A 26,884-nucleotide genomic window follows, 5' to 3' on the forward strand; every position below is an offset into this window, starting at 1 on the left:
ACCATATTAGTCTTATTGATGTCTTTTAGGCGACACTTCAAAACTATTTTCATTATGAAATAATCCCTTTTACGATTGAGCATTTTGCCTCTCAGGTGCCAGAAATCAGGGATAATTGCCTTAACAATTTCCCAGAGCCACAATGAATGCATTCAACTGGGATCTTTACAGCTCTAAACCCCAAACTATATATGTTGCCGTCACAAAAGACAAATAAGACCAGCAAATCTTAAGAAACTTGAACCAGTAAATGTTGTTCTTATTGCTCAGCTCATTGATTAAGCCACTAATTGTTGCAGTGAGAAGTAACATTTTTAAAAAAGAACAAATTACTTTGAGGCTTATCTTGCTGTTTTCTTTCAAAATGGGAATATATAAAGTTGGTTCAATAGCGCGACTCATTGGCACTTTACACTTTTCGTCTTTTGCTTGTGCAATATAAAAAGAGAAAGGCAGAGGCGGAAAAATAGAGATTTACAAAATGTGAAATTATTGAGTCAATAGGCTGATAACGCAGATCACTCCCACCCACTTGCTTTTACGCTGATTCAACGTGCTGAATCAGCGTCAGAAGCCCTGATTATGGTTGATTGAAGCTGCAAAAACAAAGGGGGAAACCATGGCCATAACCACAGTCCAACAGCAGCCAATCACATTGAGGGAAACATGTAAAGTACACTCGGCACACAGCTTTTCATTGCAGTCTGCGTTTGATGGTTCAATTACCTACATTCGCCATACACATATAAGCTGAAATATACTTGGGGAAGTTCCTCTGTCCTCTGGTATTCCTCTACTTCCTGATCTCTCCTGTCTCTTGTTTTATCTAATCCTCTGCGCCTTTCCTGCTGTCCCCTCTAGTCCAATGTTTTCCACTCCACTCTTCTTTCCTCCATCTCTCCCTCTTCATTTATTTTTTGCCCAGAAATGTAAGTGACCCATCTGTGATAGCAAAAGGTACATTAGGCATTAGGGAGTTCCCCTGTGTGTGTGTGTGTGTGTGTGTGTGTGTGTGTGTGTGTGTGTGTGTGTGTGTGTGTGTGTGTGTGTGTGTGTGTGTGTGTGTGTGTGTGTGTGTGTGTGTGTGTGTGTGTGTGTGTGTGTGTGTGTGTGTGTGTGTGTGTGTGTGTGTGTGTGTGTGTGTGTGTGTGTGTGTGTGTGTGTGTGTGTGTGTGTGTGTGTGTGTGTGTGTGTGTGTGTGTGTGTGTGTGTGTGTGTGTGTGTGTGTGTGTGTGTGAAATTATGTGCGCGTTGCTAACAGATATCGCCTGATGGACTCCTCCCAGGGGTGCTGTCCGTCTGCTTGGCCAATGAAATGCAGCCAATTACTCTGCGGGCCTCGCTGGCAGCCAATCAAATGGAAATGAAAAAGCTTAGAGATGACAATGGGGTTTGGGGCGTAGCACTTATAGTGCGCTTTGTTAATGTATGGGGAAAGTCAGCATGTGCATAAGCGCATGTGTGAGATAACTGCTCCTTGTAGTCCTCGTCTCTCCTGCCTCCTTGTTGTTGTAATATTAATGATGGAGTGTGGATGTGAACAGATTTGAGTGCTGCAGTGAGTGCAGCAGGGGAGAGATCCCCCATTTGTGTTAACCCTTTTTTCTTTTCATTTCCATAGCTTAACAGTATAGATCAGCATTCAAACAGATATCCTTCTTTGTTTTTTACCATTACAAAGTTAGATCAGATCATACATGTCTTGTCTTTGTGCGAACATTTTAAGCTGGAGACAGTATGATTAGCCTAGCTTAGAATTAAGTCTGGGAGCAGGGGGGACAGCTAGCCTAGCTCTGGCTAAAGTGTAATAAGCTAAATGTATCTATTTGTTTAATCCAAGATAACTATGTTATGACTACACTTCTCATAAAGTCCTTGTCCGTTTTTTTAGCTTCATGAACTATATTTTATCATGTAATAATTCCAGCCTGTAGATGCTAAGCTAGGCTAATCTCGCTTTGAAAGGAAACAAATAAAACATTTCCTAACATATTGAATCAATCCTTTCCATTCCACTCCCTCTTCTGCTTTCTGTTTAAAGCTTCCCTCACTTTCCTTCCCCCCCCCCCCTCCTCCCTGATTGCTGGTCCTGCCTTCTCCTCACCTGTCCTCCTGCCACTCATTCCTCACCTCCCTCCCACCCGCCCAGTTTCCTCCTCCCTGTGGGTCTCTCTGTCTAGTTGGTGAATCACTGACGCTGTTGGTGTATTTAGCGATGACCATAAGAGCTGACTGATGCATCTCTGTGGAGGAAACCATCATCACATTATGCAGTATTGATTTGCCCCCATAGTTGTATGTCAGGGTGGAAGCGGGGGCTAATGTGATGGGGATTTGCATGTCCTTTGTACTGTAATACCGTATGTCTTACCTAGTGAATACAGAGAGGTGGAATATGTACCATGGCACACTATAGTACACTGCAAGTTCTAATTTATATAAGACGTTATTCTGCACCAGATAAAAGCCATTGTTAAGAACAACTGAAGGTAGAGGCAGACTTTCTTACATCAAGGCAATCCAATGGTAATTTGAGTGATCAATTACGCCTGAATGATTTATGAATGTTATTAAAGGTATTATATTAAACATATGGACCTCTTTATAAAGAACGCCTTCAAGGAATAGTTAGACAGTTTTGGGAAATAGGCTTAATCGCTTTTTTTTCCACCCAGAGTTAGATGACAAGATTTACACCCTCTCTTATCATTGCATTAAATATAATGTTGCACCCAGCAGCTGGTTAGCATAAAGACCGATTTCCTGTAACGGTATTATCACAAAGCCTCTTTTTATATTCGCTTTTTGTACAAACGAGACATTAGGTGTTAGTTAGTTAGCTTCAGTTTTCCTTTCGTTCTGGTCTTTATTCAAAGCTAAGCTAAGCTCATTGACTGGACAGATATGAGAAGGTTTCAATAAGAGTAAGGGGTGGGACATCTCTAAGCGATTGACCAATCACAACAGAGCCGGCCGAGTAGCCAATTTAGAGCAGACTGGGCTCTGGTTTTAGACAGAGGGTGAAAAGAGGTGGTGCAGCACAGGCAGTATGAGAAAAAGAAAGACCTTTATGAACATTAAATCATGGAGACAAGTCACAATAGAGGCACTCAATACAAAACTTAACCTGAAAATGAGCATATGTCCTCTTTTAACATTTTCCTTTACAGCAAATGGTTTTGGGTTTTCTTAATTGCAGGTTGTAATTGAAAACCAGAGGTGCTGATACCTTTGTGACTTGACAACTTGTCAACCTGTTGGATAATTTCACATTACTAACCACCCAGTTAGCAATCCCCTCTCACCGTTTGAGGAGGGAAGGCTGCTGTAGCGAAACTCAGCTAAGTGAGACAAACTGTGCACAATGTTCCCCAGTTAGAGTCACGTAGGCGGCCAGGTTTACGCAAAGCAGAAAACATTCACAATATGGCATGAAGACACAGTTAGAGCTCACATTTAAAACACATTTAAGAACTTAACTGTAAAGTGTCTTCAGAAAGATAACAGGATTCATCCCTCAGTGAACTCCAGCTGAAGCAAATTATCCTCTCAAGTTTGATTTTGTAACTAATAAAGTCCAGGCTCTGCATCAACAATATTTGTGTTGTTTGAGTGTCGAAGCTAATTTGCACAGAACTGAAGAATCTTTCCACTCATTTAATTTCTTCTGATTCTTTCTTTGTACCACATGTATACCAGCAGGAAGATCACGCTGAGTCCCTCATTACTGTGCATGTCCTACAGAAAAGGTACTCTGAGGTGTTCCCTGAAAAACGTACGATACGAGGAAATGATTTCAAAACGGTCTTCATGCGTCCCCTCCACCTTTCTCTTCTCGGTTGCTTCACGACTCCATAAATGTAATCTAGGTGTTTTGTTCTTGTGTATATCTGTCTTCTGAGGCCTTTGATTTCCTTGTTCTTCCTGGGCAGTGGGTGTTCTTCCATTCTGTTTGAGCTGAGGTTTATATTATGTTGTTTGTGTCTTTGGAATGAACTCAGCATGGTACGCAGCCCTCTGGCGCACAGACACAGACACAGACACAGACACAGACACAGACACAGACACAGATACAGACAGACACACACACACCTTAAAAATCCCTTTACTTTGAATATTTGTAGCAACACAGCATGACCACACTATCTTTTCTTTGTACGTGCAGGGTATTTCAGACCTTATTTGTGAGTTAATCAACATGTTTGTGTGCGTGCTCACGTGCGTTATCTCTCCTAATAAACAGCTCCTCAGATTAGGTTCATGATTTCATCTCTCTCATTCCGTTACCTTGTACTGAACTTCCGTCTTAGACGCTTCAATTCTCTAAAACCCTTTAAGGCAGCTGCACCCTGAGTGCCTTCAAACAGGATTACTATATTCAATACTTTAAAAGAATACATGTCTCAACAACAAATCCCTAACAGAGGTTTTTTGTCGAAATATTACATATTCAATAAAGCACTACGGAGATAAGGATTGTGCTGTGCTGCGAATCCTAATTCAAAGTGCTATTTTATTGTGATTAGCACCTTGCTCATCCAGCTGAATTCCTTTTCCTCCTCTCTTTGATGTTCGTTCAAAAATCTGCTTAAGTGTGAGGTGGGAAAGGCAGAGGGACAGGAAGTAGGAACAGATAATTAAAGGGTAAGAATGAAGAAGGTAAGGTTAGGAATAAAAGCCAAACTGGACAAGATTAGTAAATTAGGGAGGGTAAATGGAGGCTGCAGGGTGAAATTACGACAGGTAGGGTGGGTAAAATACTTATGGCTGTTGATAGTGTCAATATTGACAGTGATGACAATTTTCATAATGGTGACTTTATGATGGCCATTAGGGCAGTAATGATGCTTTGTGCTTGTGACAGGTGTAATTGAAAAGGCAAGGCTGTGAAGAAAATATTAAAGTAGTCTGATTACCGAGAATGGAGCGGTGTAAAGGTAAATCTGAAGATTTCAATCAATGCCGATGTGCTTTAAAGCTGCAGTATCTCTCTCACTGCCAGTGGGGAGTGACTCCAATAGATGCTAAAAGAAGTCTGATTGTATAGAAGTCTATGAAAAAATGACCCAACTTCTCACTTGATTTATTATCTTGTCAAACATATTCCTAAATAGTTTATGCTCTCAATAATTAGTTTCAAGTCCTCTGAAATACATTGTGATGTTCATGTTGGAGTAAAATCCGCCAAAAAATCTGCATATGCTTTTAATACTTTGTGCTTGACACGTCGCTACAGAAGTGTTGTCCGGTGGTGCTCCAGTTTTTTGTCTTAAAACTTTAACCCTTACAAAGGTAAATGTGACATTTTGGTTGCCTAAATATCTTTTGTTCAGTGTATACTCACAATATATACTCCCGGCATTAATAACAGCTTTTTCCGGCTTAGTTGTAAGGTTAAATCCCGGAGGAGTGTAACAGAATATTGGCCTTATTAGAAGAGATGGGGAGTGGGTGGGAGAGGGCAAGATGGATAGAGGGAGGCGAGAAAAGACGGAGCCTCTGGACAGAGAGTTAACGGAAAAGAAAGGACACACAGAGGAAGATATTGGACTTATTAGAGAAGGGAGCGAGTGGGAGAAGAGCGCAAACACGGAGAGACAAAGATAGAGACAGAGAGAGAGAGGGAGGATGTTATTTTGTCAGTGTTTCCCCGTGGGGGCTCGACTGCTTGTTAAAAAGTCCTGACAGAGGAACCTTAGCAATAACACACACACACACACACACACACACGCACATTACTGCCTTCCGATAAACTTTGAATAGGTATTTTTTCCTTCAGTGTGTGTGTTATCTACTAAAATGGACTGCATTCATGCCCAAAATATTCCTCTCTGATATCAAATAAAGCCTTGTGTGTGTGTGTGTGTGTGTGTGTGTGTGTGTGTGTGTGTGTGTGTGTGTGTGTGTGTGTGTGTGTGTGTGTGTGTGTGTGTGTGTGTGTGTGTGTGTGTGTGTGTGTGTGTGTGTGTGTGTGTGTGTGTGTGTGTGTGTGTGTGTGTGTGTGTGTGTGTGTGTGTGTGTGTGGCTTCTATTGCAGTTGAAGGCTGCTGTTTGCCTGTAATTATTTTCCAACACAAACAAAACAAATCTGTTCCCTCTGTTCACACCCACTACTTTATTAACCCAACTCTATAACAACCAAGCACAGTCATATTCACACTGCCATCACGAGATCTGCTCTTTGTTTTAGAAGCTCTTTAATATACATTTAACTGAATAAACTTCCGCAGTGTCATAAGATTATGCCAGAGCCTTTTAGAGAGCTATGCAGAACACTTAATGTGAAAGGAAAGGACACCAAAGCAATATTGTTAGCACACGCTTTTCCCCTCGCCGTTATGAGACGGTAAGAAACAAATCAGGGGTGTATTGGCTTGTGCAGTTCGACATATTTGGTGGTGTAAATACATGTCTTTCCGTTTGTCTCTATTAAGACAATGTGTCTGCATTTAACACGTATTTCCATATTATGATTAGCCCTACATTACATTATTTCGCTCACATTTTGTTGTTGGTTGCATTCCCAATTGGCTTGCCTGTAATCCGTTATCTTTTTTTCCTCTAAATTACTCAACGGGAGCCAGAAGTAAATGTTGGCTATAGCTTCTAAATTGTCCCTTTTTTTTGTACAGTTAGTATCCATGTATACATTTTCTATGGTGGGTGCGTTCGTTTGGCATCTGTTACCTGATATCGGTGCCAATCCAGCCCCGCAGACACAGAGATGCTGAAGAGTTTATTTTGTTTCCATTTCTTGGAAGGCTTTAGATCCTGCAAGCTGCAAATCCAGAGTCGATATGTATACATGATAACAATAACATAATGTGTGGACTTTGTGCAGTCTTATTTTAGATCAAGGGATCAAGGATTCGAAGATAAATTAAGCAGTTTATTTGAACTTTTCGTCTACGTAACAAAATCCTTTTAGTGAGGAGGTCTGCTTGCTCTGGATGGACTGCTGCCAATGATGCCATATGTATTTGTACTTGTCTTTTATTTCTGGTCAGAATACAATACAGCATTCCCAAACATTAGTCTGGTAAAAGCATTACATTTACTGTTCGCAGTAATCAGGCATTTTATTATTCAGTTCTGAGAGAATTCTGTTTTCTTTTGTGGTTTTGGCTCTGTCTGTGTGGTTAATATGGTGAGTGCTGTATGCTGTTTGTTTTCTGCAGACATTTCCAAGCTCTTTTGTTTCGCTGCAGCTATTTTTATGCCTGTCGGTTTATATTTAGTAACTGGCCACCGAGGAATTTTCGTCAAATCGGTATGTTTCCTCTTGGACACTGCCGATTTGAAACGCAGCAGATAGCAGGGTAGCTGTGGCAGATGAACATACGTGATTCAAATATACAAATATTCTATATGCATGTCTACTTTCTTTTTCACGTTGATCATCTCTCAACCCCTCAGATTTATCTTGTGATCACTTGGTGGGGGTCCCAAGCCTTAGAAACCAATGTTTAACTTCTAAATAAACAAACAAAGTCGCTGTATCTAAGTGAGAATAGTGACATTTTCAAGTGTATTCTCTCTACTAGCCAGCAGGGGGAAACTGTCAAAAATGTAGTCTGATTTTATAGAAGTCTATGAAAGAATTACCCGACTTCTCACTTATCCTAATCCTAATGATTCTATTATCTCAACCACTGTTTTTAAGTCTTCTTCAATAGATGATGATGTTTATGTTTTAAATATCTGTCGTCTTATTTGGAGTAAAATACTCATTAAATCTGCGTATACTTTAGGGCGTGGCTACCTTGGGATCGGTATATCGCTTTAGAAGTGTTTTCTGGTGTTGGTGCTCGTGTTTTGTCCGACTACATACTTGAAACAGATAACCGGGTATCTGTGGTAGATATAAATACGTGATTTAAATATACAAGTATTGTATATGCACGTTTTTGCGGAGATTTGTACTATGACTCTATCTTGCACCCTTACAACCCCAACTCCCAATGCATTACACACTCATCTGTTTTCTGTGTGTGACTTTTTTTCTTTTTGTACATGTGTGCGTGTCATCAGACCAGACAGTGTATGATGCTATCAGCGGCAGAGGATATGAAGACTACTATTTATAACTCTCCTCTATCTCAACTTAGACACATTGTCCTGCCCCGTGGGGAAGGTGCTTGTTTTGTGTGTGTGTGTGTGTGTGTGTGTGTGTCTGTGTCTGTGTCTGTGTTGTATGTGTGTGTGTGTGTTACTGTGTTGTTGTATGTGTGTGTCTGTTTGTGTGAATGCAACAGAGTGGGAGATTTGAGAGCGGGAGACTGTGAATGTGATAGACGAAGCAAGAGGCGGGGAGCTGTGAATGACAGACTGTGTGTTTATGTACGTGTGTGTGTGTGTGTGTGTGTGTGTGGGCAAAGCTCGCTGAAGGTGTGAGTGGAAAGAAGAGACATGTCACACTTGACAAGGGTGAAATGAGAGGATATGATTGGCTGTTTTCTGATGTCACGGATTTCGAGCCGTTCCAATTAGAAACAATCATACGCTGCTTAGTCACTCCACCATTCTCTTTTCCACTGCTCTTCCATTCTGTCTTTCACCTTCATCAAAATTCCCCCTTTTCTCTAATTTTATGGAACTCGCCTGCCACCTATGAGCAGTTTCTGTTGCTGTTTCTTCTTCATGGCCTTCCCTTTTTACACATTCTTACTTTTGTTATTTAGTTTACCATATCTTTTGTTTTAAATTGCCTCCCTTGATCTCCTTCTCTCAGCCAACTACATTCAAAAAATCTTAAAGATAATATAAATGTAATTTGCCCCAAAATTACGAGAATGTTTTATAGCGAAAGATAAACCTTTAACGACAGTGACAATAGTATAAAATACTTTACACTTCCTGTCTCCAAAGTACATACAGCTTTATGTATTTAGATACTATTTGTAAGTATTTTATATGACACAGCTTACAGCCGTATTGAACCTTACTAAAGTGAGTCAGCTGGAGAGTTTGACAGAAAGATTTTGACTTTAGCCTAACATTTTGACCCAATTTGACCAACGTAAATTATCTGAGCTGCTTGATCTTGCAAAATTTAGTTGCTGAGAAAGTGAAAAATCATTTCCTCCTGATTTGTCTGTCTGAACTGCAATTTCAGTGTCAGAATATTTACAATGTATGCAGCTTGTGAAAAATAGGACCAATATTTAACTTGGTGACTCATGGACAACATAATTGGTCATAGTCTGTTTTTATGTCTCCTAACGAGGCGTGGCAGTGGCTAAGCCAATGTGACACATACTGTATGTGAAAGTGGCTATCAGTGTCTTTTTTCCAAACTGTCTCTGGCAATAAATAAACACACAGTATGAGAATAAGAAATATAACAGAAGCACACACACAATGGTTCAGAGATGGATACAGGGCTATATGAAAGCTGGAGGTTCCATGTTCTGTTTCTGTTTCTCCTAGAAAGAGATACTTTAACAGAGATACCTCCAAGGACCGAAATTAGATTGAAGTTTTGGTTATGTCTTATTTGTCTCAGCAGGGAGGATTTATTCAGTTTTTTGTTGTCAGAGTCCTTAAAAGTCTGCTTCCCTCAAGTGTTCAATAGAGGTGCCACTGGTCTCAGAATGATAGGTTAGGCCAACAGAAACGGCCCATTTTGAGGAAATGGTTTTGTTGCGTGGCTTAATGGAAAGCTCTGTTTCTGATCATGCATTGTGGCAAATAAATGAGGATATTAAGCCCAACCTTTACCAAATCTCTGCAGTCCATTTTGGTTCTGCTGTATTCCACGTGACACAATTGGCCCAAACAAATGAGCGCAGGCACGCGTCCAGTCTCGTTTTAGCCCAGAAAACAGCAATTATTTTGGTAAAAGACAGATTTCCGTTTTTTGGGTAGAATTTGGCTGCATTTCCTTTGGTTCCTGGAGCTTAAATGCTTTCAGACAGGCACAAGCAGGCAAACACACATGCACAGACATACATAACATTGCCAAAAAATATTGAAACAGAGTTCTTTGGAGATTATTCACTACCAGTGTTGGCTATTGCTAAATCAATCTTCAACAAATGTTGGCTTTGATATTTGTGTTTTTTGGGGGAAATTTGGTGAGTTTTCAAAAACAGTGAAGAATTAAATACTCTTTTATGGGTTGACATAATTCTGCTACGTCTTAAACAAATGACTCTCAGCCTCTTTAATGTATTAGGTAACGCAGAGAAGCCTAGCCAAACATATAGTTTGACTGGAACATATAAGAGGAAATATTAACCATGAGCAGATTTTTGAATATTAAAATCACAGGAAGCTTTTGTGGCAATTGTGAGGCAGCTGTTTAGTCGACAGATGGCGGGTTAAGAAGTGAAATATTTGAAGATAAAATTGAAAAAAAAAAGAAGTGTCCCTGTGCTGCTCAGTCTTTGTATAATGCAGCAAAGTGTGGGAGTATCAGCCGCCGCTGTGATGAAGACAGGAAGTGACACGTCTTATAGCATGACCTCGCTCCTGTCCCACCATGCTCGAGCATTGCTTCACTTTCTACCCCATTTACAAACACACACACACACACACAGGGCTGCATGGAGAGCTTCTGAAGGGCACTTGAGTACCGAGTGAGCTGACCTAACATACACATACAATACCATTAAAGAGCACTCTGGGGTCTTGATATAGGGGGAAAGAGACACACACCCACACTCACACAAATAATGCAAACATTGAATACCCACATTACTCAGAGGCTATCAACACAGGGGAAAATGTAAAGCTAGGTCATGCATATAGCGATTAAATTGCGTACAGTACATTGATATGGTTACACATAGATTCCATTGTACGCAGTCCCTGCTTTCCACTTGTGTCTGTTTACATTCCCCCAATGCCCTCTTCACTCAGTTGTATTACACTGTACAGGAAAAGAGTTATAGACCAGTAGACCCCGAGATGGTGTATAAATGAAAGAAGAAGACAAAGTACTGAAGGATGGTAATATAATAGGAACAAGCCAATTGGAACATTTACAGTACATGCAACTTTCCAATTAAATAACTCGTATAGTTTCATTTAATTTCTTCTGCTTTTTGGCTACAACTGTATGAAGTGAGTACAAACTAGCTACATACATTACGACTCTACCTGGATTTAGCCCGGTTACCGTTTCCTTACTGGGTGAAGACCTTTTTACCTGTCAGCACCAACAGTCCAGTTTTCTCTCTGAACAAATACACCAACACTCCATCTTCTCAGCATTTTATTTTTAAAGTTTTTTTGTTGACATTTCCACTGATTCCTCGATTAATTCATTTAGTTATGCAGCAAGTTGGCATCCTGAAGTGGCCTGCAAGCTTTGCTCTCTATATGTGGAGGAACACACCCTAGAAATGAAATGTATTAACCTAGTGTGGCTCTGTATATGTAGTTTAACATCACAAAATACAACCCAGAAGGAAATTGGTGTATTATAAGACTTTCTTCAGAAAACAGGCCTCTTCAAGATGTGTTATAAAGTTTACAGAATATAGCTTTGAGGCTAATGCTGGGTGACATTACAATAAACAGTAGTATATCTTACCATTACTGTTGCTGCTCCAACACTTCAAGAATTCCCAAACAATCCCTTTTTTATTCAATTTTAGTGACACTGAGGATGAAGTCCTGTAGATGCAAGCTGCAGGCAGTGTGTGCATGTAGTGTGACAGTGTGTGTAGGTGCACGGGTAGCATTTGTTCCTTTTTAAGAGCAGGTGTGATCTTACAAAGTGACACGGGCAGAATCTCTTTTTCTTCGTTTGTCTCTCATCTCCGCTTCCAACCTTTTGTTCCCTCGTTCTTTTTTCTTTTTTTGTTATTACTCCAGCTGTCAGGTTACATCTTCACCCACACAAACAGAAGATGTACACACACACACACACACACACACACACACACACACACACACACACACACACACACACACACACACACACACACACACACACACACACACACACACACACACCTGCAAGTCTATCATAATTAGAGAGCCAAAGACAAGTGGTGTCAAGATAAGCCATGTGTGAACTCTGTGACATTTCAAGGTAACAGAAATCCACAGAGACACAACAAATCATGGAACAAGAGGAGTCAGTCCAAACATGTTGCTGTACCACACTTTTCTTTCTCCGTCACTATTAATTTTGACTCATTTCACCATTTCGTAATGGTCTGCACCATAATGACCCATTTTAATGAAACATCTGACATAAAATAATAGTTAATTTGTCCACCTGTTATAGTGCTTGTCTGCTCTGTCCAAGCCCATGTCTCAGTTTCGCTGAATTAAGTGGCAAATGATTCCGAGTCATGTTTAACGGAGTGGATACGAGTGACTCAGAGTGAATGTAACCCCAGAACCAGGACCATAGTGTTCTGCAGCCTGCATGTACCGCACCAATCCAATTTGGGCCTAATTGAATTGTTCTGAACCTCTCATCCATATATTTCTCCTCGAGAAATGTATTACTCTCGATCTGTGTGTGTGTGTGTGTGTGTGTGTGTGTGTGTGTGTGTGTGTGTGTGTGTGTGTGTGTGTGTGTGTGTGTGTGTGTGTGTGTGTGTGTGTGTGTGTGTGTGTGTGTGTGTGTGTGTGTGTGTGTGTGTGTGTGTGTGTGTGTGTGTGTGTGTGTGTGTGTGAGATAGAGAGAAAGAGAGTGTATTGCTAAACCCTAAATGCTCTGTTGTTGATTGATACTTCTGAGATTCAGTATGAATTGCTTTACTAATACGAGACAACAATCCTAAGTAAACCTCTTCTTCCCTCTTCCCTTTACCCTTCTTTCCTGTTTCTCCTTTCTCAGGATGATAAGTCGACTTTCTTCCAGTTCGGGGCCTCTATCCAGCAGGAGGCTCTTCTGATGCTGAACATCATGGAGGAGTACGACTGGCACATCTTCTCCATTGTGACCTCAAAGTTCCCCGGCTACCAGGAGTTCATCAACATCCTTAAAACGACTGTGGACAACAGGTACGATCAACTACTCCACTGCTTGCACCCGTATCTACAGTTTCACTTTTATTCTAGGTCATATATCTAATAATTATTAAGCAGTTGCCAACTGTTTGATGCAAGAAAATAATGAAATTGCAATGCTAGCTGTGACAACAATGTGGCAAACGTCCCTCTTATTATACAAGTTCTTGATCTAAAACCCAAATATAAACCCAAATAAAAGATAGAAGAAAGGACAACTGTAGCTAAAGGTTTACGCCATTTTAGCATCTCTCTGAAGTTATATTTAGATACATCAGTGCATTGAGCTAGTTGCTAATATCGACATGCTAATATGCTCATAATGACAGTGCTAACATGTTGATGCTAAGCAGCTTTGAAGTTTACCTTGTCTCCCATTCATTTCGTTTTTTAGCATGCTAACGTAGCACTTAAAACATAATACATGAAAAGCTCTGAAACATATGAAAATATTGAAAAAGTATTAATCTAGATATGTCAATCACAGGGGATTGATTGGGAGAGATGACCTGGGCGCTCTGAAGGTCTTAACTCAGTTGTGTGCCAAACCCTTGTGAGAGAAAGTCACAACCTACTGGTGGCACAAGACAAAAAGCCAAGTCAATGGACTTCCCATCATCCTGCAATATGACTTCTCTGTACCAAATTTTTCAGACCGATATTTTGGTCTGAACCATAATGGTGGACCAACAAATAAACCGTAGCTAGCTAGCTAAAAGATCTACAAATCTCTACTTCTATATTTCAAAGTAAGTGCAGTTTGACTCTGAATTGTATGTCCCAGTGTATTGAACAGGGCTTAAAAGCATAAACTTACACTGCAGGAAAACCTCATTACCTTACAGAGTATAAACTAATTCAAAATGGTACTATTTTAAAGCCTTGATAGAGCACCTATGAAGAACACAAACAATGAGCCGTTCTTCTCCACCTCATCTACCGTATCGGGTCATTGTTCCCAGAATTATCTCTCAGCTCGCACAACAAAATTGAACACAACAAGTTCTGTTTTCCCAAGAGTTGATACAGTGTTAGCCGGGCATTTCTCCAAATCCATTCCCACATTTTGTGTCTAATCTTCTGTATTATCAACGCACGTTTCCCCAGAGAATGGTCTTGTTTACTTTCTTGAAGAGTTACTGCACCAAGTGTTTTGTCCTTGTACTTGAAAAGACAGACAGCACTGAAAGAATTTCATCAGCATTCTTAAAATGAATGTAGCTGACAGGTGGGTTTACTACACAGGCAGTCTGGCTGTTTGCCGCACCTGTAGGTCATTTTGACTGATGCGGTACCCTCCGCAGAGAGAATGAGAAAAAACTGCTGAAGAGAACCGCAAGCCATAATTTTTGGCACAAAATGTCAAATTAATGATCCATGCTCAGCGGTGTTGATATGTTGGCAAGGGCTGGTGCCTGAACCCATGATATATGAAAGCCCAGCTGAGGAGGGTCTTTTTCATTAGCAGTTACTCTTCATGTCAAACCAAAAGTGTTCAGAAACTCTCTCTGTTTTCCTTTATTTGGTAGCAATTGTTTTAATTACAAGTGGAGTGGGAACAGATGGTTTTTCGGCTGATTGAATAAGATTATGAATGTTCCCCGCAAACAGGTGTTGCTATCAGAAAACTGGGAAGCTGCTAAAAACGTGTCACAATTAATCTTATTTTTCCAAATAACAATCAGAAGCTGTACATGCTTCTCCTCCCTGCAATCCCCTTGTTCATGCCTCTATTGTCAATCAATATCCACTCCATAAAAATGGAATTACAATACTTTATGAAGGATAGCTCCACAGATCTAAGCATCCCGATGTCAATATTCGCCCCACCTCCTCAAGCAGTGTTGACCCCACTGTTGAAATAATGGCCGTCATTTATAAAACAAGAAATAATGAGCCCAATTAGTTGCAATTACCCGTCGTCGATTTCCCGTGTCAGCATTCGGCTAGTTCACACTGACTTAGTCATGGGCAGACAGTTTTAATACCAATGGACTTCCATCATTTGCAACAGAAAATTGGACCAGTCCACTCAGTGATTCAAAGCTGACCCGACCATGGAAACAAATTAGTTCATGCCAACGCTTGAGATCAAACTCAAGCCCAGATATATAACATGAGAGGAAGGGAGTGTGTTTTGTGGAAGGCTACTCGTATAGACAGTCTTGTTGAGATGAGTGCAGGCAGGTAGGTGGTGTACCTGTCAGTATGAGCTGCAGGTTAAACAGGAAAAAGCTAGACTGCTACGGTTGTTCGAGCACTGGACTGATTTTCATTTATCTCTAAGATATGCATCGTCTGGAAAACACATTGCACATATTGGCCTGTAACAACCAGGGTGATTGATCTGCAAGTAAAGGGTGTTCTAATCATTATAAATCATCATCAGCAAATACATAATGAATTATTTAATCAAGAAGATAAGTGTTCTCTTGGTAGGTGGTTGGTTTTCAAAGCAAAAGAGTGTAAGTGGGTAATCTCCCTGATTTCTGTAATGAAAAACAAACTTTTTCTACTTCATTATAACCCTTTACTGTGTCTTTGTGTGTCAATGTCTCACCCTACTAGTTTTGTCATCTGGGAGTAGCAGATCATTATCACTCAGTGAACAGCAAGTCCCAAATCACTCCAATGTTACACTTCCGTTCATCGTTGGTTTCTTTGAAGGTGGTTAATATCTCTCTCGTTTCCCTATTGTCACACTGTTAACACCCCAATGTGTGTGTGTGTCTGTAAGTGTTTGTGATTGTCTTTGTCCCTAATTCTGACAGCTTTCAAGTGTTGACAAGGGCCTGTTCTTCTAATAAGTTTGGGGAATAATTATTTTGTTTAATTACTACAAAATCCCCATGTCCCGGTTTATCATTTCACACATGGAGCTACTACATTTTACCAATCTGGACTTTGTGAAAATAGTGTCCAACTCAAATGCATTCATCACTTTTTGTTATTTCTAACTCTTGCTACAGCTAGATAAAATGAAAGTATACAGATTCATTTCCCCCAACATTTGCTTTGACCATACCACTCCATGGAGCAAAATATCTGTCAAAACATCCATAAAGCAAGCCATATGTTTGTCAAGGCGTAATAAAATATTAAGGAACCCATTTTTATGTCTAAAAGGTGCGACAGAAGCTGTGTTGATAACGACAATATTTTTCTGATAACCGGTGTCCCCCATTAGCACGTTGACCACGGGGCCCCTTCACATTAACAGCACGGTGTTTGTTCTCATTGTCCTTTAGTTGTCTGGGCTGGAACCTGCTGAGCATCATTATACAGGACCAGCATTAGCATTTGCATTCTCCATTTAGCCTTAATGCGTTCCCCGGACAATAAGCACTTCACACCTATTAGCATTCGGATCGCACTTAACAATGATATTAATTATAATGGATAATTATAACTGCCCTTGCCAGCACCTGAGCAAAGTTAATAGTCTATTAGTTACATATTAACACTCCTGTCCTCGTTATCCTTGCTTCAGCTTCGTGGGCTGGGACCTGCAGAATATCATCGTCCTGGACGCGGTGGAGGAAGACAGCCGGTCTCAGATCATGCTGAAGAAGGTCCAGTCCCCGGTGGTGCTGCTCTACTGCTCCAAAGACGAGGCGGTGTACATCCTGGAGGAGGCGCGCTCCCTGGGCCTCACCGGATTCGGATACATCTGGATTGTGCCGTCGCTCACCACCGGCAACCCGGATTTAACGCCCGAAGCGTTTCCGCCGGGGATGCTCTCGGTGTCGTACGACGACTGGGACTACCCGTTGGAGGCGCGAGTTCGGGATGGTCTGGGCATCATCACGTCGGCAGCGGCGGCCATGTTGGAGGAGTATGGCGACATCCCCGAAGCCAAGACGTCCTGTTACGGGGCGATGGAGAAGACATCCAAGTTGCCACCCAGTGCGCTACATAAGTAAGTAAAGAGAATGTTGTTTTTGCGTGTCGAAAATGATTAGAAATACATTGCCATGGAGAAAATAGAAATAGCAGAATTAGAAAGGCTTTTATGAGGTTTGGTGTATTTTTATTACCAAGTGATACAGCACATGTGTTTGTTTTAATGCATGGCTTCCTGCCACAGTCTGTTTTGTTTTCACCCCTAGAGACTACCTCAAACTTTCCACCAAGTCTGCCTTAAGGTTTGAGATGCCATTACCGGATAGAAAACAATGGGATTGAGTATTCTAGATGAAGTGTAGAAGTCAGAGAGAAAGAGAGAGGGTAATGAAAGAGGTGAATGGGAGTTTGTGATTTAAGCAGAGGAGAAAAAGGCTAAGGAAGAAATTGGGACTGGGGGTAACAGCGGGGAGCCGCTACAAATGAGTGCTCTTCAAAATTGAAGAGCTCCTTATGTTCCTCTTCTCATTTATTCCTCTATCTCCCATTCACTCTCTTGTGCTCTGCTTCTCATTATGAGCGCGCGCCCCAGCAGACAGTGGGAGATGTTGCAGGTCTTGCCAGCTCTGTCTGGCTTTCCATCTGGCAGAGGAGCGAGAGACACACACAAGCCGTGTTTACATCCCAATGTTGTCGTTTCTTTAATTATGCAGTGTGAAATTAGGAATCTTGAGTCTTAATGACAAAATTCTATTCCAAAACCTGTTTACAAAAATCCCAAATCTTGCAATGAAACCATGCAATGACCCAATCATTTATTTTTTAAGGGAGGAACACATTTAGATACAACTAGGCATACAAATATGTTAAATATTTAATAGTCCTCATATGGGCAAACACTGTGCATCAATGTTGTATATTGGGAAATGATACAGTGTGAAAAAGTATTAAGTTTTTCTAAGATGAAGGCTTGAACTGCGACCAAAACCCTGAATTTAAAGAACCACAATGTATATTCCATTATTTGTTATACTTGCCTTTATACTAGTCGAGTAAATACAAAATATAATCAAACATTTTCCCCTAAGGTCAGCATACTACGATACATCTTGACTGTTCTGAAAACTTTTTTGATCAGTAAATCAACCAGTAGGTGTTTCGGCTCATGGCTAAGGTTATACGTTGCATGGTTGCTCGTTTGTCCATCTAATTTCCTGTAAAATACCCATTGGTGTTCAATGTATTTTGGATCAATTCTCATTTGGTCTTTGTAGAAATCAAACCAAGTGGATTGTGCAACATGGGTAGTTAAAGGGGGCTGGGAGATTAGAGCCCTCTCTGCATAACAGGACTATGCTAATTGTGCCTGTTAAAACATCTTGATTTTCAATGGGATCTGAAGTCACAGAGGACTTCCTGTCATTGATCAGAGTCTTTACTCACAAATCATGGTCATTATGTCCAAAGAGATGCTAAAGAATGCCTGATAAGACCTTTAACAATTTGAAGTAACAATTCTGGACTTGTATAGCTCCCCTTTTTTGTCCAGAAACAAAGACACACTAAGGAGAACACCAAATATCCAGAGCCAGCTGACTTTGTTCCCAGCATGCTCTGCTGCCTCAGGTTGTTACCCAGGTGATGGGTGGCCACAGATGGCTCAGTTGTGGGTGAGAGAGCTCAGCCAATAGGGCTTCGGGGCCAGGATACGAAGAACATGATTGGTCAATGCTAGGTCGCGGCCACGGGCCAGCAGTGTGGGTTTGGGGGATGTAAGAGGACATGGGCAGCGCGCGCACACACACACACACATGCAGACTCACACAGAGGCAGACGGATCGTAAATGTAGAAATGTACAGCATTGCTGGGTCGTTTTTATCGATTTATGTACAAAAAATGAATCCATCAGTGTTTCAGTCACAAGATTTTAGACGTATCAACAATCATACAACAGCCACTAATTGATTGTCCACAGCATTGTTGGAGACTTTTCTATAGTAACACACAAAGAAACCATATATATCCAATTGCCGTTTTGTAAGGAATAATATAAATGGAGGAAATAGAGATTTAATGCACATTTTTCTCACTTTAACTGCCTTTTTTGTGAGCAAGATGTCAAAATCAGTATCATTTTATAAGCATAGACTTTAAAATATGTTTCTTTGCTTGAATGCCTTTCAGATAATACTGTAAATTGTTACATAACAGTTTTATTTACATTCAATCGCAATAGAATAATACTCTGAAATGACATAAGAGTCCATAGTATAGAGTTCTGGGGACTGTAGTAGCCCGCAGTGAGGGCTCTCAGTGAACTTTTCCCTCACTCACTTTGTCCTCTGACAGCTGTAATGATAAATCCCCTGTGACACATCCAAGATGAATATGTTTTGCAGAGTAATCGAAAAAATAAAATAAAATAAAAGCAGGAGACAAATGACCAGCTAAGAGCGCTAGCCAGTGCAAGCCAAGTGACAACCTGCGCTCCATTTAAAATATGCCAGTGAGTGTGTGTGTGTGTGTGTGTGTGCGTGAGTGAGTGTGTGTGTGTGTTAGAAACAAGAGAAATAACTCCTCCCCCCACAAAGAGAATGTGTCACAGCAGATTTACAGTGCACCGCTCACCTTGCTGTGGTGAACGGTGTGCCTTAAAAAACTTTAGCACTTATTTATCAGTGTGAGACATTGTGTGTGTGGGGACGTAGGGTTCTGACAGGTAATTTCAGTGTGTGGCCCTGATATACGAGGGTCAGATCTCAGGTAACACACATGTACACACACACACACTGAGTCCCGGGGCAGTCGACATGTGAGCTGTCTAGAGACACACTAAAACTGAGAGCTTTAAAGCTGCATGTCAAGTTCGCTTAAAGAGACGCAATTTGCTTATACAGCTATGAAATACACACTTAAATTATCATACATCAAGCTGTGTGTACAGTATATATCATACTCGCCTACTTTTACCAGGACTCGGAGACATAAAACACATCGCGTTTGTGACATACATGTTTGTATTTGATGTTTCTGTGCCGTGCTGATGCAAACTTGGGGTCAATTCTTAAAATGTCCCTCTAATGTCCACTTTGACCCAGCAATGAACTGATAATATTTTGACCGTCAAAGGTCAAGGTCAAAGTGACATAAAATGTTTCCCATTCTTCGTGCTATCTGTGCTATTTGTATTTTTAATTCGGCACAATGACTACATTTTTTTTTAAGGATGAAATATAAGATTAGGAAGTGATGATATTCTAGGCAGACCAGAATATAAACTACAACTTGACTGATTTGCTGTGGCATCGAACCGCCAGGCGTTAAACATAGCTGTGTATATATTTTATTATTCTGTGGCCTTTCAGTCGTTTCTGTTTGATGTTCTCGTGTGACTGTTGATGAATCTCAAAGAGTAGTGGGAATTTTCTTATACTATGTCACCTATGCAGGGGTGTTAACATGACATTTAAAAAACTGTTTGTTTTACACTAATTTATATCTTACTTTTATTTATCTAATAAACATTCAAGCGAAAAGCCATGATTATATAAACAGGTTTAACTAAAAGCTGAAATGTTGGATACTCAACAAATGTGTTTTTGTCCAATTAAAGACAGACTGTGAAAGATAAAAAGAAAGATCTAAAGGGAGAACGAACCTACAGGGTACGATAGATAGGTAGATAGTCAGAGTTGCTTTTATCCAACACTGTGTACCTGTGGGTGTGAGTGAGAAAACCGTCAGTCACTTTATTCTTTCAGTCTCTCTTAAGTTTTGCCTTGCAGGTTAGTCTGTGTGAAAGAGGAACTGAATCGTTTTAGGATCTAAAACATCTTTGTACATTAAGAGGAGTTGCAAAAGCTCAAAATAAAAATATTATTGCATAACAAAAGCAGATGCCACCATCTTTAATCAAAACCACTGAGCTTATTGCAGTTTAGGGTCCCAATGTTCTGCCTGAAGTGACGTCTGGGCAGGTGTCGGGGTGCATTTTATACAAGATCGCAGGAGCAGCATGTTGCTGCATGGAGTTAATGCTGATTACACCCAAGGCTGTTTAAAACATCTCATAAGAGGACTAATGAACAGTATGGATGACACAAACAATGTTTCCTTTGTTTGTTCTTACAACTAAATGGCATTAAAACTAGGCTAACTGTCTTTCAGAGTGTCTATTTTATCTTGGGTCAGCTGTTTGTCTGATTTAGCTGCTGTCTTCTTTATGTGTTAGCAAACTTACTAACTAAAATGTGAATATATCAAACGTGCTTGTGTTAATTAAAGGAAAAGGACGGTAAATTAGCTTTGTTTAAGGTAACTAACTTACCTAAATGGATTGTAGTCACTCTTTTGTTTGTTTTAAACCTCATTGCTTTTGCATAATACATTACAATTATTTATATCCTCTTCTATACAAAAAATATTGTAAAAAGTTGCAATTGACCTATTGCTAAACACCAAAACAGCTTACAAAGACAGAAAAAAAACCCAAAAGACCGTTTTTACAGTTCCTTTAAAATGAATAACACGTGGCTTTATTTTCTTCACATTTCTAATCATTTAAAAATAGAAGTTAAAAAGATTCAGCTCTTAACCCCATTTTAACCAGGAATTCCTTGCTTGGTAGAGCAGAACAGCACGTCTGAATGTGTTCATTACTCAGGAACTGCACATGATTGACAGCTAACGTGTTACATCTCGGAGATAAATGAAGCAGCGAGTTACTTTTGGTACGATGGCTCGGAGAGAAACAGACGGGGAGATGTGGAGCAAAAGACTTGAAAGGAGTTTAGTCAGTGTGAACTTCTGCAAAATCCCATCGCACGAAAGGTCTATTAATTTTTCATCAGAGGTAAGGGTATCTAAAAAAGGGTGCTCTAGGAATTCCTGAACTGAAACTCGATTTGCATATTGAAGAAAACACATGATATTCAAAATCCTGAAGCAACACACTCACTTAAATCCTATTCTGTGCAACAATGGAAGTAGCTTTGTGGACATTTGTTGCATTTATGCAAGCTTGGAGAAGAGGAGCATGTAATTGTTGGTGCACTAACGCAATGTAGAGACACCGGGGAAAACGGGAGGAGCTCCGCTAAGCTAGCATCCACTTCACCTTGTACAGTCATCATTCATGCCACACTTACCACATGCCACCTGAGGCAAGAGTGTGTTTTCAAGTGACTACCCACCCTTGGGTCATCTTAAAAGATCTAAATCAGCCCTGATAGCAGCTCCCACTTTTTTTTCTTTTTTGTCTCTCGCAGGCATAGTGTATGTGTGTGTGTGCTGCAGTTCATAGATCATGAGTGCTGACAGTATACATCATTACTTTGACTCGTCCCTGTCTGTACGAAGGATAAATGTCTCTATCTTTAACACACACACGGAATTATACAGAATTATTCATCTTAACATCTTTTTTTTCGCTGCAGTAAAGCCTCTTCGGAAACAGGAAAGAGATGTCACTGATTGTTATTACTAACATTACTAATCTTCACTGCTCCCTGAGTGCAGGATTAAGAAAACAGCATCAATGGAGAGTGTTTTAATTTTGTCCCTGGCTGCTGTAATGCAGTATATGTGCCCCCATCCCCTCCCTCCGAACGCAACCCCTAAAATAAAAGAGAGTTAGGAAAAAATAACACAGAGGATATTTTTATCCTAACTCTGTCGAGGCTAAGTCCTCTCCCGTCACACTTCTCCTCTTTCCATCTCTCGCCCTCAATCTCCTTTATCTTCAAACTTTTATTTTTCGGGTGCTTCTTCTCCCTTGTCCCCCCACTCCTGCACCCCTCTCCCCCTCTAATGAATAGAGAGATTACTGGTATAATAGAGGCGGGAAAGTGAGGGAATTGGATCGCTTTACTGTGATCTCAGTGCTACAGGGGAGAGGGAAACATTAGGGGGAGAATTGTCGAGGTGGGCAAAGTAATTGTGTGTGTGTGTGTGTGTGTGTGTGTGTGTGTGTGTGTGTGTGTGTGTGTGTGTGTGTGTGTGTGTGTGTGTGTGTGTGTGTGTGTGTGTGTGTGTGTGTGTGTGTGTGTGTGTGTGTGTGTGTGTGTGTGTGTGTGTGTGTGTGTGTGTGTGTGTGTGTGTGTGTGTGTGTGTGTGTGTGTGTGTGTGTAAGAATGCTCATTCAGGGTTATTTAGGTTCATCTTCCAGCGTATAAACACTCTAGCCTGTGTCCGTATGCTAGCAACTCCCTCAGGTTCCACCTGTTTGATGGGCGTCGGCCCAAACCTGCCTGCAGACACACACGCTGCGCAGCCGTTCTGCATCCTGTTGTTTTGTTGCCCTACTTTAATTTTATACACGAACAGCTGTTGACAGCAGTCGTAATTATATCAACAATGTTTATGAAATAAGGTTTTTGCTCAGTGTTGCGTTTTTTGTATTAAGCTTGTTTGAAAAGGTTCAATGAAATGTAATCTGAGATCTAAAGAAGAAAGCTACACTAGACACAAAGAATGGTTTCTTCTTGAAGATGGAAGATGTCGCTCCTAGCCACTCAACGTTTCCTTGAATTAAAGGGGCCCTGTTATGCTCATCTCAGGTTTCCAAATGATATTTTGTGTCCCTACTATGACATGTTTACATCCTTCAATGTTCAAAAAGGTCTTTATTTTTTCTCTTAGTGCCTGTCCTTTCACCCTCTGTCTGAAAGCAAAGCCCATACTCGTCTAACTGGCCAGCTCTTTTTTGATTGGTCAACTGCTGAGAGATGTCCCTCCCTTAGCATTTTACGAACAATGGGATAGAGCGCTAGCCAATAGAAGCGCAGATGTTATGTAGTGATGAAATGATGTTGCAAAAGTAAACAAAGAACTCCGACCGAGGTGTTTCAGGAGTGGGGGAGTGTGTCTGGTGGGAACTTTGGGATTGTACCCTTTGCAGACCATTTACATGCACAAAAACACACTATAGTAAAGGGAAAACCCCCCAAAAAATAGGGCCTCTTTAGAGTTTAGCCTGCTGAATGCTAGAACTTTTTCCATAGGAAAGGATACATCATGTTATCTGAACATCCTCCCTCTCAGCTCTCGTTGTTTTACTGATTGACTTAACACAATGACACCCAGCACAACAATATTTCATCAGGGTTGCATCAGATCCTCTGTAATAACGCTGGTTTATCAAAAGAAAGAGCATGACAGACAATGAAAGCAGCAAGGAGAGCCAAATGTGCAATAAACAAACTCCAACTGTGTATAAAAGGTGTGTGTGTGTGTGTGTGTGTGTGTGTTTGCAGATGGAGGGTTGCCGAGCGCAGAATGGGCTGTTGTCTAAAAGAGCAGTCTGGTATTGATTCCAGCACCTCTTCCTCTGCTGTAGTCGCACATAATTGGGTTCAGCGCCGCATGCCTTGTCCAATCAAAAGGCTTAATACTACTCACCTGGTTGCTTGCAGGCCAATCAGATTATTTTAATCACAAGAGCCACTCAATCCCCTTATCTCTGCCTGATTTCATCTGGGCATTGAGTGGCTGTGTGTGTGTTAGTGTGAGCGTGTGTGATAGCAGCAGCAATTTAAAAAGTATTGGAAAATGTCCCCGCACACACACACACACAAACAAGTGTATTACCCAGCCTGTTTTTCTATTATCTCTGTCCTTGTGAAGTTGTATTGTAATTGGTCTGGACTGCTGCTTCGTGTTTATTGCAAGTGGAAGGTCTGTTAAAAACAGCTCAGTTAATAAAAAATAATTTAATCAACTTACTGTAAATGTAATACAACAGTTTAATCCAGCAGATGATAGCTTTTTTTAATATAAGCCATGGCATTAAAGCTATACCTCTAGCCAGTTACTAACTTAGCAAATCATTTAAAGGGTATTCATCTGGTTTAGTTATTTGCACAATGATTAAGATATAAAATATATACAAGTCTAGTTCAATGAATGAATCAATTAACTACAGTGCATTAGACCTTTCAGGTTCATTTAGTCCTCCCTATTAAAGCCAAAAAATGACCTATATACTAATCGTAGACTAAAGAAAACAAGGAAAACAACAAAAGAGAAACAAAGAAAAGATAGAACCAATAAAAACAGTCTATATGACATACAAGCAATCTTTAACAGTTAAAGAAAACAAACCTAAAAAAGCAAATTCTGACATAAATAGAATAGCATGTATTTAAATGTATGTATTTAAAATGAACAAGTTTTGAATTGACCTTATTCACACACAGCAAATAGTATGTTTTTCTAACAGATCCAGCTGTGTTTGAATTTGAAATATTAAAAATGGTGTAGTCTCCCACAGGGAAATGAATCTAAAGAGGGTAAAAACACATTTTCATTCCTATTAGGTGACTTTTTTAAGCCCTTTATTATGATCATTCCATGTCAAGTGTCACTGCCCCTACAGTAGGTACAAAAGCAGCACTTTTATGCACTGCAGCGTGTGCCACCCGCACAAAGCCATGCACAGCATGGAGCCGCCTCACCTGCAGCGCTCCTCTGTGGCTTTTCAAAGACGCGTCACGTGGCTCCATGTTCCATTTAGAAGTTTCCCCCTGTCGCCACGGCCCCAGAATGGAGTAGAAGAGGAAGAAAAGAGGAGCTGTCCCCCCCCTTCTTGTTGTACATGACCGCTGACAGAGGCAGAGAGGGAGACAGAGTGGGGAAGGACAGCCATGATTAATGTGGAGGCTGTGTGGACCCAAGAATATCTTCCCACTGTCCTCCATCTTAGCTAATGTGACCTGCCATATGGGTCACTCATTACAGTGTGTGTGTGGGTGTTGAGTGTCGGCATGGAGACACTTTGGCTTTAGGTCCATTGTCACTTACTTTGTTCTCCTCCTGGGATTCCTTTATGTTTAAAGGGTCCCTATTATTGTCATTTTCATTTTCATAGTAGTATTTTGTGCCTCTGTGACATGTCTCCATTATGTAATGTTCAAAAAGCTCTTTATTTTCCTCATACTGCCTGTGCTGCAGCACCTCTTTTCACCCTCTGTCTGAAACCAGAGCCCAGTCTGCTCTGATTGGTTAGTTGGCCGGCTCTGTTGGTCAATCATATAGAGATGCCTCGCTCCTTAGCCGATCACGTACAATGTGTTGGAGCGCTAGCCAATAGAAGTGTTGCATAGTGATGTCATTATGTCAGGCAGGGGGGGAGTGTTTTGGAGAGACACTCCCTCCCACTTGGGGATTTTAGCCCTTGCAGACCATTTACATGCACAGAAACCTATATTATACACTACAGGAAATCGAAACCCCCAAAAACATTGTAGAGCCCCTTTAGAAAAATAAGAAGCACTGTACTACATGACTGACAATACTCTCACTCACTTTTAAGTTAAGGTTACACCAGGTAGGATTTGAATTAAGGCTGAACATGAATCAACTTGTATCCAAATGGACCAGTGTTACTTGGCAATCACACTTTCAGTCATTTTAATATCGCAATTGCAATATCAATCAAAATAATCCAAACTAGTTATTTTTTCCAAATCTTCAGCCCTATGTGAATAGATCTGTTTTTTATCCTGCTGCATTACTCCGTACAAAGAGCCTGTGTGAATATTTTAGGAGAGTAATACCAGTAGATTGTACATTGACTTTTTCTTATGCTAATGTAATTAAATTTCCTTTTTCCTGTGTTTCTCCTCGCCTCCATTCATTTCTTTTTCTCATTCTCTGAATTTCCTACCCTCTCCTCCTCCTGTGTTCCCATATCTCTTACTTATCTACCCTTTGCCCTACTTTCCTCCTCCTCCCCCTTCCCCTCCTCCTCCTCCTCCTCCTCTCCTCTCCTCTCCTCTCACGCTCAGGTACATGATGAATGTGACATGGGATGGCAGGGACTTGTCATTCACAGAAGACGGCTACCAGGAATTCCCAAAGCTGGTGGTCATTGTTCTCAACAAGGAGAGAGAGTGGGAGAAGGTAGGATCTACATCTGCTTGTTTCTAGGTTGGATTGTGCGTGTGTGTACGGAGAAACACACATATTCCTGTTGGTTATTTTGCTAAGAACACATTTGTCATATGCGCCATAACATTGGTTGTGATTTTTCGTTTGCTCTGCAATCACGCAGATATATCCCATGCA

General features: G+C 40.7%; 1 protein-coding gene across 1 annotated transcript in view; it reads left to right on the forward strand.

The window, feature by feature from the left end:
- Positions 1 to 26,884, forward strand: part of grin2aa (glutamate receptor, ionotropic, N-methyl D-aspartate 2A, a) — a 142,718-nt gene that overhangs the window by 75,715 nt on the left and 40,119 nt on the right. The window contains 3 exon segments of the mRNA XM_063904984.1: positions 12,803 to 12,969; positions 16,466 to 16,894; positions 26,605 to 26,719. Of these exon segments, the coding sequence (XP_063761054.1) occupies positions 12,803 to 12,969; positions 16,466 to 16,894; positions 26,605 to 26,719 (711 nt within the window).

Source organism: Eleginops maclovinus, chromosome 16, assembly GCF_036324505.1.
Source record: "Eleginops maclovinus isolate JMC-PN-2008 ecotype Puerto Natales chromosome 16, JC_Emac_rtc_rv5, whole genome shotgun sequence".
NCBI lineage: Eukaryota > Metazoa > Chordata > Actinopteri > Perciformes > Eleginopidae > Eleginops > Eleginops maclovinus.